The sequence below is a fragment of the Triticum aestivum genome, chromosome 7A, assembly GCF_018294505.1.
Source record: "Triticum aestivum cultivar Chinese Spring chromosome 7A, IWGSC CS RefSeq v2.1, whole genome shotgun sequence".
In the NCBI taxonomy this organism is placed as follows: Eukaryota; Viridiplantae; Streptophyta; class Magnoliopsida; order Poales; family Poaceae; genus Triticum; species Triticum aestivum.
The window spans coordinates 233,768,107-233,780,149 of record NC_057812.1 but is presented as its reverse complement, the minus strand read 5'-3'; the positions used below and the strand labels follow the sequence as shown (position 1 = coordinate 233,780,149).

General features: G+C 45.6%; 2 protein-coding genes across 2 annotated transcripts; both read left to right on the top strand.

Moving 5' to 3' along the window:
* Nucleotides 1-3,988: 3,988 nt before the first annotated feature.
* Nucleotides 3,989-6,088, top strand: LOC123151430 (pentatricopeptide repeat-containing protein At2g03880, mitochondrial). The gene has a single exon (XM_044571147.1). It carries the CDS (start codon nt 4,026-4,028, stop codon nt 5,946-5,948), a length of 1,923 nt encoding a protein of 640 aa, XP_044427082.1. The 5' UTR covers nt 3,989-4,025; the 3' UTR covers nt 5,949-6,088.
* Nucleotides 6,089-6,143: 55 nt separating this feature from the next.
* LOC123151431 (uncharacterized) lies at nt 6,144-9,237 on the top strand. Its single transcript, XM_044571148.1, has 3 exons — nt 6,144-6,612; nt 8,510-8,684; nt 8,814-9,237. The coding sequence occupies exons 1-2, from the start codon at nt 6,433-6,435 to the stop codon at nt 8,681-8,683; spliced, it is 354 nt and encodes a 117-aa protein (XP_044427083.1). The 5' UTR covers nt 6,144-6,432; the 3' UTR covers nt 8,684; nt 8,814-9,237.
* The last annotated feature ends 2,806 nt before the right edge of the window (nt 9,238-12,043 follow it).

Sequence of the window (12,043 nt, the reverse complement as noted above, 5' to 3'; positions counted from 1 at the left end):
AGATTGTAATCATTAGAGAATGAATAAAGTTAGCATCGTTGGTACTGATATGGATTTTATGAGTTGTTCCTCTATGAAGAAGAATTTGGGCCATTCTGAGGATATGAGAAATATGGTCTAGGGAAGATTTGTGCATTTTAAGGGTGGTAGTACCCTGTAAGAACCGTTGACCCCTGGAAAAGATAAGGATACTCCACTGAGTGGATTTCGGAAAAAATGAATACGAGTTTTGTCTCAATATGTGTGATACCCCAAGAGTATGTGGGATGAAATTGGAGACCGTCAGTTGTTTGAACCAAATGTGATCAAGGAGTCAGAAGAGAATGTTAAGTTGATTTGAGATAGACTGAAGGTAGCTCAGTCCAGGCAGAAGAGTTATGCAGACTTAAAAAAAATGCAAGGAGGTAGTCTATGAAATTGGAGACAGAGCATGTCTTCATGTGCCCCCTCTGCGAGGAATTAAAATGATTTGGAGTTAAGGGAAAATTAGCCCCGAGATTTGTAGGACATACTGAGTTTTGGAGCGTATGAGAGAAGTGGCCTACAGGTTGGAGTTACCCGAAGGACTGTCAGGAGTTCATGATGTGTTTCACAATTCCCAGTTGAAGAAGTGCCATGCAGAGATGGACAATATTTCCCTGTAAAGACGCTTGACCCTGGAAAGGATAATGATGTTCCACGAAGTGAATATGGACTTCATAAGTATAGGTTTCTATCTCGGTATGAGGGATATCCCACGAGGATGAAGAGATAAATTACTATTGGATATAAAGGAGGTATGGTGTCGGAAATATGGATCAATGGAAACTCCATGATGAGTCTGAGTAATCATGTCCTAGTTTGGTGCCAATAGAAGGAAGGAAGACAGTACAATTGGATGGATTTAAGAATACTAGGAAGTTGGAAGTTGGAATAATGATCAGTTTCCCGATGATAAGTTCAAGGACTACAAGTGATGAGATGGGCCATAACCCACAGGCCCAGGACCTGCGAAGAAGCAAGCACATTTTGCTGAAGGAAAAACCCTGGAGGAAGATACGGCGTTTATCGATAGACGATCTTATAGGAGTTACGCAAAATCCTGAGAGATTGTGAAGGAACGATAGATGTTTGTTTGGCTTGCAGAATCAATGGATTATTTCGAATGCAGTTCATGGACAAGAGAAATTCTGCTTTAACTTTTTACTCGTTAGTCCAAATCCAACGAAACCAATGCCCACTTCTTCGTTATGATCCCCTCTTTCCAGTAACCCAACTCAAACATGTTTTTGAAAAGTTTAAAATTTGAATTAGATCAGATTTTAATTCAAACTTCGTTTGATCATAACTTGAGTTTCGTAGCTCCGTTTGAGTTGATTCTTTTTGCAAATCGAAGCTCTTGACCTAAAATTTCTGATAAGGCCAAATTCATATAATTTTGGTACTGTTAGAAATTGTTTTATGTTGCAAGAGTTATTTGCTTGATTTTGATGTTTTCCGAATTGTCTTCTTCGATCTTTTTTATCTTTTGAGTGATTGCTTATGGGTGGTTACTATTGCTTGCTTACGATAGATTGACCGGAGTGTGAAAAGTAGAGCTATCAAGAGTTTTGAGTGCGAATCATCTTTATCAACATTGCAGGCAAGTTCACACTTTGATCATATCCCCTTCATACCCAGTTTTCATTGCATTAGATCAAACCACAAACATTGCATGATTAGGATCTAATTAAATTGTGGGATGGGAAGTAGTTGAGGTAGTACCTATTACCTGTTTGTTATCAAACCCTTGGGAGTTACTATTACATTATGCTTATAGTGCCATGCTATGCTCGTAGACGTGGATTGGGTTTTGAGAGTATCCCTGACATATGTGAGATTGTTAATTAATGATTTACGTAAGGTGGCAACTTAAACACACATCTGGGTGGACTGAGGCACCTGGTTATTCCAGGATTGCCTATCTAGGCACCTGGGTAGACCAGGATTGCCTGTTGTTTATGGACCGCCATCCAGGCTCAAAGGGATCATGAGATTATTCATACTAGAAACATCCGTGTGCAGCCACAAGCTATTATGGGCCCTAGCATAGTTGACTAAGTCATGCGAACTCTTACAGTGGTAGACTAGCAGATGTAGGGGATGTAGGTGGTATGGTTTACCCGATCGTAAGGTGCTAGCGCTTTTGAAAGACTATGTCTCGGTCATCCGTCTTCTCAAACACCGTGTAGTGCGAGAAACCAAACGGAGGCGATCGAGTCTTGTGGGGAAAAGTGCGCAAACCTCTGCAGAGTGTATAAACTAATCATGATTAGCCGTGTCCCCGGTTATGGACAATTTGAGTATCTAGTACCTGAATTATCCTGTTGATCTCATCATGTTACTTTAAATAAATATTGTTGGGTTTAATGATGTTACTTAATTGGGATTGAGAATGCTGTCAACCATTCTCAATGTTCAACAATTACCATGATAGTTAAATAAAATCTATTTCTTTGCGGTAGGGAAAAATTGGCTTTTCGCAAAAACCTTATAACCGTAGAGCTTTTCCACCAGCCAAATATGCATGTAGTGATAGCCATTGTTCATCATTCTCCATGGTGTGAATTTCCCAGTACATTCAATGTACTGACCCTTTGTGGCTGCAACATCTCATGTTCCAGGATTTCTTACGACGAGTAAGTGATACGTTAGGGTTATGATTTCTACACTCAACTTTGCCGTTGGTGTTGATGGGAATCCACAACCTTGTTACTTCTGCTATTTGGATCGAGGTAATAGTATTTACGTTATTTTATACATGTGATTTATCTCTGTTATAAATCCTCGAATACTGTGTGTGTCAGCATACCGATCCAGGGATGACACTTAAGCACAGAGACTTGATCCATTCGGATCGGGTCGGTACAATTGTCAAAATGAAGGAATAGGAAAAATGTAGGAATAGGATGGCATGCCTCATAGTATCCTACAGGATTTGAAAGAATGTTTGGGGCTTCTTTGATTCAAAAGAATTTTATAGGATTTCTGGAGGATTGAAATCCTTTGGATTTTTTCCTATGTTGGTCCTTTGATTCATAAGATTGGATCCCATAGGAATTTTTCCTATGGAATCTTCTGTACTACATTTCATAGGAAATTTAACATCCACTCGAACCTCTTTTTACAATTTCTTTGTTTTTCCCATGGCATCAAACAATCGTTGCTAATTCTATAGGATTCAAATGGGCATGTCACTCCAACCCTACACTTTTCCTATTCCTATGTTTTCAAAATCCTACGAATCAAAGAGGTCCTTGATAGCGCGGGAAAAACAAAGAAATTTTACAAAGAGGTTTGAGTGGATGGAAATTATCCTCCAAAATGTAGTACAAATGGATCCTATAGACAAATTCCTAAGGATGCCAATCCTACGAATCAAACGAGCATCACAGTAAAAATTCCTAAGGGTTTAAATCCTCCAAAAATTCATTGCAATTCCTTTGAATCAAAGGAGCCCTTAATACCTTCAAATTCCTTCGAATGAGTGGAGGAATAGATTAAATAATTCTTGGGCCCTTTCTGACGTGTGATGATGTAACAAAACCCTTATATCCTCTCGATCAACGATTTTTTTAACTTTTTTTAGGTGTTAGTTTTGAAATAAAGAGAGATTAGAACATATAACCACCGTCTTCATTTTGTTTGTTTTCGAGAGAAAGAGCCGGCATATCATGTTAAGATTGACGAAGTCATCAAAGGCGTGGCGTAGTTGATAGGAATATTTGCTTCCGTTAAATGCACATCGCCGAAAATTTTGAATTAAATCCGAAAATAGCTAGCACCAAGATCGAAGATATCTCTGCCCAACTAACTATCCAACCACAGATTGGTTTGCTTTATTTCTATTATTAATAGGTCTAATCAAGAAAAAAAATAACTGTAGTTTAGTGACCCTTTTGATAATTTGCCTTTGTTACATTGATTCGGTTCCATTTCCCACAGTCGAGTCGATCTAAGCCTAGCGGAACTCGAGCCGTCTCCCGCCACGAGCCCTTTTGCCACATATGAGATCGCTGTTCAACCGCCTGCCTTGCAAGCGTCTCGCCGCAGCTCGCCGGAGTCGCCGCTGCCTCCACTCCCACTCCCAACCGCACCCTCTCCTCGCAACCTTCTCCCGCCTCAGCGACGATGGCCCCCTCCCGGCCGCGCTCGCGCTGCTCCCCGACCTCACCGCGGCCGGCGTCCGCGCGGACCCCATCTCGCTCTGCCGCCTCATCAAGCTCTGCGTCCGCCACGGCACGGCCAACGACGGCCGCCTCATCCATGACCATGTCTCCCGCACGGCCAACAGCGGAGGAGAAGCGCCCGACACCGGCCTCTTCGTCTCCAACTCTCTGATCTCAATGTACGCCAAGTTCGGCTTGCTCCACGACGCGCTCGAGCTGTTCGGCGATATGCCTCACAGGAACGTCGTCTCTTGGACGACCGTCGTGGCGGCTCTGGCCAATGCCGGCGGGAGGAAAAAGGAGGCGCTCAGGTTTCTTGTGGACATGAAGAGGGACGATGTGGCTCCCAACAGTTACACATACTCTAGTGTTCTTGGTGCCTGCGGCACACCTGGGGTGCTCGCTGCTGTGCACGCGAGCATTGTTAAGGTCGGGCTGGATTCGGATGTGTTTGTGCGGAGCTCCTTGATTGATGCGTATATGAAGCTTGGAGATTTGGACAGCGGGCGCGGGGTCTTTGACGAGATGGTCACCCGTGATTTGGTTGTGTGGAATTCGATCATCGCGGGGTTCGCACAGAGTGGTGATGGTGTTGGGGCGGTAGAATTGTTCATGAGGATGAAGGAGTCTGGTTTCTCAGCTAACCAGGGTACCTTGACCAGTGTCCTCCGGGCGTGCACAGGGATGGTCATGCTCGACTTGGGAAGGCAGGTACATGCTCATGTGCTCAAGTATGAGAGGGACTTGATTCTGCACAATGCACTTCTGGACATGTACTGCAAATGTGGGAGCTTGCAGGAGGCAGACGCCTTGTTCAGCAGAATGCCTCGTAGGGATGTGATCTCATGGAGCACCATGGTCTCTGGTTTGGCGCAGAATGGGAGAAGTGTCGAGGCGCTGAAGGTTTTCGACTTGATGCAATCTGAAGGACCTACACCAAACCATATAACAATGGTTGGAGTTCTGTTTGCATGCAGTCATGCTGGCTTGGTGGAAGATGGTTGGTATTACTTTAGGTCCATGGAGAAGCTCTTTGGCATTCAGCCTGAGAGGGAGCATTGCAACTGCATGGTTGATCTCCTTGGTCGGTCAGGGAAGCTTGACGAAGCTGTGAAGTTCATCAGTGAGATGAACTTTGAGCCGGACTCGGTCATATGGAGAACTCTTCTTGGGGCATGCAGAATGCACAAAAACGCTAACCTTGCAGCATATGCAGCAAGAGAGATCCTTAAACTTGAGCCGGAAGACCAAGGTGCACGCATATTGTTGTCAAATACATATGCTGATTTGCGACAATGGTTAGATGCCGAGAAGTCATGGAAGGTGATGAGAAACCAAGGGGCCAAAAAAGAGCCCGGGCGCAGCTGGATCGAGCTGGGGAAACAAGTCCATGTGTTCATTGCTGGTGAACTGTCACACCCATGCTCAGCTGGCATAGTTCAGGAACTGAACCGACTAATCAGGCTGGTCACAGACCTCGGTTATGTCCCGCTGACAGAGTTTGTGCTGCAGGATCTTGAGAGCGAGCAGAAGGAAGATCTGCTGAAATATCACAGCGAGAAACTGGCTGTTGCATTTGCAATGATGAATTCAATGAAGGGGAAGCCTGTAAGGATCATGAAGAACCTCAGGATCTGTGGTGACTGCCACTCATTCGTGAAGCTCGTCTCCAAGAGTGAAGGCAAGGTGATCATAATCAGGGACCCGGTCCGGTTCCACCATTTCCAGGATGGAGTTTGCTCATGTGGCGACTATTGGTAGAGAAGGTAACACACACTGGCAAGGCTCCTGTGGCGACTAATGGCTTGATCACAAGTTGTTACAACTTTTTCTTTGCAACTCAGATGCTTAACCACATTTATATTAGTATCTTGTGAAAGAAGAGTAAGACTAGTACTATATACAATTTTTTTGTGAGGGAGTAGTACCGTATACCAGCAGTCAAAAGAACAAAGATAAAGGAGAAAAAAAAAGGTAAGAAAAGAAAAGGAGAAAGAGAAAGAGGGGCAGGTGAGCAAAATAGCGGACATAAAGAAGCCCACTGGGCCGTATCTCTTTCCCAGCTCATCCGCCTCATCCAAGCACGCAAAGCCGAAACAGAACAGGAAAGAAACGCGCCCAGGAGGGATTCCGGCGTCCTCTTCTCGCAAGCCCTAGAAGCCATGGTCCGTGGAGGCCGCAGGTGACCGGCGCCGGTAGCAAGAGGCGCCAGGAGGAGTGGTGGTGGTTGTTGAGGCGCGGTAAGATGTCGGTGCGGATAAAGGCGGTGGTGGACAGGTTCGTGAAGGAGCTCAAGGAGGCGCTGGACGCGGACATCCAGGACCGCGTCATGAGGGAGCGCGAGATGCAGAGCTACATCGAGGAGCGCGAGCGCGAGGTCGCCGAGCGGGAGGCCGCGTGGAAGGCCGAGCTCTCCCGCCGCGAGGTAACGAGTCCCCAAATCCGATTCATGGCTCGCTTAATTCATGCCCCCCGTTCCGTCCTCCCCTGCCACCCTGATCAGCATTCTGCATCATCTTTTGCGCGATCGAGAATGAGGGAAATATGTATGCCGCAGCGGCAGCTTGGTTTGTGTTTCAGTGTACTATTCATTATTTTTGACTCTTGATACTCCCACGGTATCACAATTCTTGCTCGAAACGTGAGCTTTTCTTGATGGTTTCGTGTCAATGTCTTTCAGTTTCTTGTGATGTTAAACTGCAGAAGTACAATGTAAGAGATTATTGCTTGTTTTATGCCGTAGTATCCACAAGGGCGTCAGGGGAATAAAGTTGGCCTCTTCAGTTACGTAGAGAATATAGTCAATCGTAGAAAGGTGACTTACAGGTGAAGATAAGAATGTAAGATACGTCTGAGAAGCATTGGTCCTCAGGTGGTCATGTGTGACTAGAATAGAGCATATCAGACTAGCATTCTTTGTGCTACAAGTCATGGTTTTCCTTTTCTGCTGCATGTACTCTGTAGTACCTTGTTGCTTCGTATTGTCTAACTTCATTATCAGTTGTCAGATCTTTATGATTGTGCATGTAAATATGGTTACTTAGTCCAGAAATTATATACCTATTCAAGTAATGTGTGGTAGTTGAGTCTTGGTGAGACTCTTCTAAGGAAAGATATAAATTGATAGCTAGGAGACAAATGCATTAGATATGGTCCTAGTTTTGGCAATACTCTACAGTGTGAGATGCACAACACAAGAAAATGACACTGCAACGTATGAAGCACCTCCTCTGTGTACTGGGTGTGTGGGATTGGTAGAGGTGACAAGATAGATTAGGTGGAGGGAGGTGACAAAGCGGGGATGAACATGTGTACCCTCCTTGGGCTACACCAATCCCATTTTTGGTACATTATCTCATAGACTCATACACCCTAAGGCCCTGTTTGGTTTAGCTTTTATCGACGGATTCCGCTGCCGCGCAGCAGAATCTGAACCAAAGGGCAAACCCAGCAGAATCCGATTTCAGAAATCCGCTGCCAAAATCTAAACTAAAAGCGAAAGCAGCCCATGACGTGCTTTCCAAAATCTGATTCTGCTGCGGGCAAAATCTGAAAAAGCTGTATCAGCTGGTTTGTCAAATGACCTACATGTTTTTTACATCAGATTTTTCACAGCCATTTTTCCACAACAGATTTTTCACTGCTGCTTTTAGAAATCCACAGCCGAACCAAACAGGGCCTAACAGTTGGTAGGCTAGCTCTCTTCGTGAATCTGACCAGTTAATCATTTAATTAGAAAGTTAGGTTAGACAACCTCATTACAAAATTGTGCTATGCATTCTGTTCTTGCCGTTATTACTTTGGCTATTATTTTCCATGGTAACTAGTAAGTGCCAACATAAGATGCAGATCTACCTAAGTTGCTTGCTGACTACTAACTTAATGAATTTGATATCATTATCTTGCTTGCTTAGTTGGTGCTTCTCCAATTAAGTATCCGTATAGTTTGTTGAGCACATATTCACAGGTTGTAATCATAATGAACAAACAGTAGCTTTGCGGGTGCACCAGAAGATTGTCTCCTGAGATCATAACCTAAGAGCCAAAACTGAATCATAACCTGAGCTCATGAAAGTTGAAACGTGGTGATGAGGTCTTCAAACTAACAAAACATCAAATCGATATGGTAATTTCCAATTAGAGCAAACCATAGTGTGTAGTAAACTAAATATTTTCTCTATCAAAATCATCGAAAGATGCCAACAGGCTAACGTTTCTTATGTTATCATTGCTTCGTTTCTTTAGGGAATGTCATTATTGCTTCGTAGTTCATCATGCTTTGGGGACATTTAACATGGCATGCTGCAATCCTCCTTTTGCAGGCTGAAATTGCGCGGCAAGAGGCAAGGCTTAAAATGGAAAGGGAGAATCTGGAGAAAGAAAAGAGTGTCCTGATGGGAACTGCTTCGAATCAGGATAACCAAGACGGAGCCCTTGAGATCACAGTCAGCGGTGAGAAGTATAGGTGCCTGCGCTTCTCCAAGGCGAAGAAGTGAGGTATGAGCTAGGGGGCGCCAGTAGTACACCGTTATTTTAAGCCTTGCACCTGATCCAAATTGGAGCAGCACAAGAAATCCCCATGTGTCCCCTACCAAGTAAAGGATTCTCCTTTGATCTGTTTGTTAGGCACCGCTGCCTCCTTCCTGTTCCCAAATAATCAGGTGATTGAACGCCACATGAGATGATGCCTGCCTGCCTGCCTGCCGATCGAGTGCAGTAACATGAATGGCTTCCAATTATCGTCACAGCACAGGAGCCATGTTAGGTCCAGCTTCTGATTGCCAGCGTCGGTTGACTTCGAAAAAACAATTAAGGAAATTGCTTTTCTTTTCTCTTCCCTTCAGAACTCGGGGCTGGAGCTACCTGTTCTGCCCCCGGTCAATAAGTTTTTGGTTCCAATTTTCTGTCCAAGATTCAGTTGTGCTCCTACAATTTAATTATTTTCACGTGGCCTGATTAGCATCTGGACACTCAATCATTGTGCGGGATTCATGGATAATCTGCACGGGGTCACCGTGTTAGTGATAATAATTTCTTGTTAACTGGTCAACCTAATGAGAAGTCAAGACTCTTAGTGATAACTTACCCGAGGCTCAGAGTGGGAGCTAAGGCCAACTCCACCGTGCGACTTCAAACGGACGTCTGTTTTGTTCGGATTCTGTCTGTTTGGGTAGGGCGATGGGGTCGTGTCCGGGCCTGTCCTGGGATGCGGTGGCCGTGCGCCTAGCGCGCGGACGCATCCCGACCGCTTCCTGTCCACGTACATTTTTCTTTGTAAGTCCTTAACTTTTTTCATCATTCAGTTTTGGTACATGAAAAATACATCATCACATTTTGACTAGTAAAGTAAGACAAAAAAAACAAGAACAACAAGAATACATTTTAGAAGATACCCAACTTTCATAACTGCTCCCTTGAGTTGGGTTAGGGCCTTCTCGATGCACTCATTGTTGATCTGTGGAGGAGGCTCGATCTGGCATCCTCCTTTCTTCTTCAAGCCAGAAGTCAATGTTGCTTCCTCACACCTAGTCTCATGTCTAGCCTCTAATCTAGCAACAAATGCACTTGTCTCATCTACAACCTTTATGCTAGCTAAAAGTGCACGAACATGTACTAAATTTCGCTCTATCAATATATCGATGTACTCTTCTTCCCAATACCATAACTTGCATCCGTGCTACACAATAAAATTTGTAGTTAGTACAACTAGTCAAAACTAGAGCACAAACCCAAGCTAAAAAAGAGCACATACCCCATCGTGTAAGCACTTGATGAACACCCATCCGGGATGTACCGGCGTTGTAGACATGCGGCGCACGACCATCCTTGGGCAGTGGTCGCACTTAATGAGTGGCAACGGTGCGCCGGCGAGCTTTTGGGCAAGCACCGAGCCCGGCCAACCGCCATTCGTGTATCTTCCGACAGACCACCGACAGTGCAGATCCGAGCGGCTAGAGGAGGAGCCACTGCCTGCATGTGGCATTGCGGCCCTGCCAGGGCCTTCCGGCGAGGTGCCCGACTAGTCCATGGCGCGGCCCGGCCTCCCACAACCGGGCGAGCTCAAGACCGACCGGATCCGCCCCAAATCCAGCCGGCGGGTGCGCAAACCAGGTGGTCGTGGTTGGGTAGCTCGGCGGCGCCGAGGGGAAGGGGCTGGACGAGCGCGCGTCCGAACTGCACGGCTGCAATGACAGCGGCGACGACGGCGGCAGCGAGGGGAAAAGTGGGGAAGAGTGGAGGGGGGTGCGGCCGGAGGGAGGGGGCGGATAGAAAAAGGCCCGCTCTGTGCCACCGACGGGCGGGCCAGGAAGGACATGCGCAGACGGCCCGCGCGTCCGTGTGGTGTCCGTTTCATCCCAAAAGCGGCACAAATTTGGGCCGTGGATGGGTCAAAAACGAACACAGAACAAACAAAAGTCTGTTTGCTCCCGCCCGCTGAGCCGCCTCGTTTGTTCGTTTTATTCTAAACGGACGGGGCGGACAGGATAGGATCGCGCGATGGAGTTGGCCTAAGTTTACCCAGTGTCCGCCAGATGCATTAGGGTAGATAGGTAGAAAGAAGGTAGCTGCTCCTGATAACGACTGTTACCTGAAAAGGCAGAGCCTGTCCTACAGAAGAGAACTTTATGCAAGTGCCTGATGTGCCCCCCTCAACCTGTCTGCCCTCCCAATCCGTTCATCTCCCCTTTAAAAACTCCCAAGATTGTCGTTGCATCGAGGGCTAATATTGTGAATCCAGTGTGCAGTAGTAATAAATAGACAGTCCTGAGAATGCATTTTGGTTGTTATTCTTCATATGAATATGCTAGTACTCCCTCTCTTTTTAAATATTTGTCTTTCTAGAGATTGTAACAAGTGACTACATACGAAGCAAAATGAGTGAATCTACACTCTAAAATATGTCTATATACGTACGTATGTGATAGTCCATTTGAAATCTCTACAAAGATAAATATTTAGGAACGGAGTGAGTAGATCTTATTAAATTTTTGTTTTTGCATTATATGTAGTACTATGGTTTTTATTTGGCTAACCTTATTTATATATATTCCGGCGGCACAATTTTTAGGCTGTCATTTATTTTAGTAAGTATATGCAATATATTGAGTGAGATGGATCAAGTGACTGCTGTTCCTTCATAGATCTAGTAGGAGGCTGCTGAACTGACTGAAACGGATTGAGTGACTGTTACTTGTGCGCAGATCCATGAGTGCCCGCCTGCACAGCACATACACTGTGATCTGCATATGTCCAGCCTAGGCTGTACTGTACTCTGAACCAACAGCCTCTTTCTTTCCGGATCTTATCTCATTTCCATCTCATCCTATCTGTGTTTTGAAGCAGCCATGTGCATGCACACCGGTGGTAGATATAGAGAAAAGAAAAGGAAAAAGGAAACAGTGACCAGCTACTAGGCTAGGATTGTCAGCAGGAGAAGGCTCTGCACTGTTCGTCTGGCATCTTATCGTCTCATGATCTGCGTGCACTTAGTCGGTCCCACGTGTCAGCGCGAGACAGGAGCCCAAGGATGGCGTGCGCGGCTGGCGTTATTCTTGGCCGCGCCATGCCAGGCCGGCACGAGCACCTACGCACGCATGCAACCGCTTATCCGAAACAAGTGCACACGAAAAATAAATCGAGAAATGGTAATGGCGCGAGAGCATGTTAGAGGCTTCCATGCACACGTGGCCCCTGCTGGCTTGGACTGGATCCGTCAGTTGTTTTGTGCAGATGTTTCAGAGTTCAAGTGAAACGGATATCATGTGACTGTTTGACCAAGCTTCCTTTGGCTCCTGTGCGCTTGGTTTCAGGCTACGCTTACGGTGGATTGCAGCTACAGCCCAGTCTAAAACACA

Coding starts and splice junctions, on each gene's coding strand:
- LOC123151431 (XM_044571148.1), top strand. CDS start 6,433: ATGTCGGTGCGGATAAAGGCGGTGGTGGACAGGTTCGTGAAGGAGCTC. Junction 6,613..8,509: donor CCGAGCTCTCCCGCCGCGAG/GTAACGAGTCCC, acceptor CTCCTTTTGCAG/GCTGAAATTGCGCGGCAAGA.
- LOC123151430 (XM_044571147.1), top strand. CDS start 4,026: ATGAGATCGCTGTTCAACCGCCTGCCTTGCAAGCGTCTCGCCGCAGCT.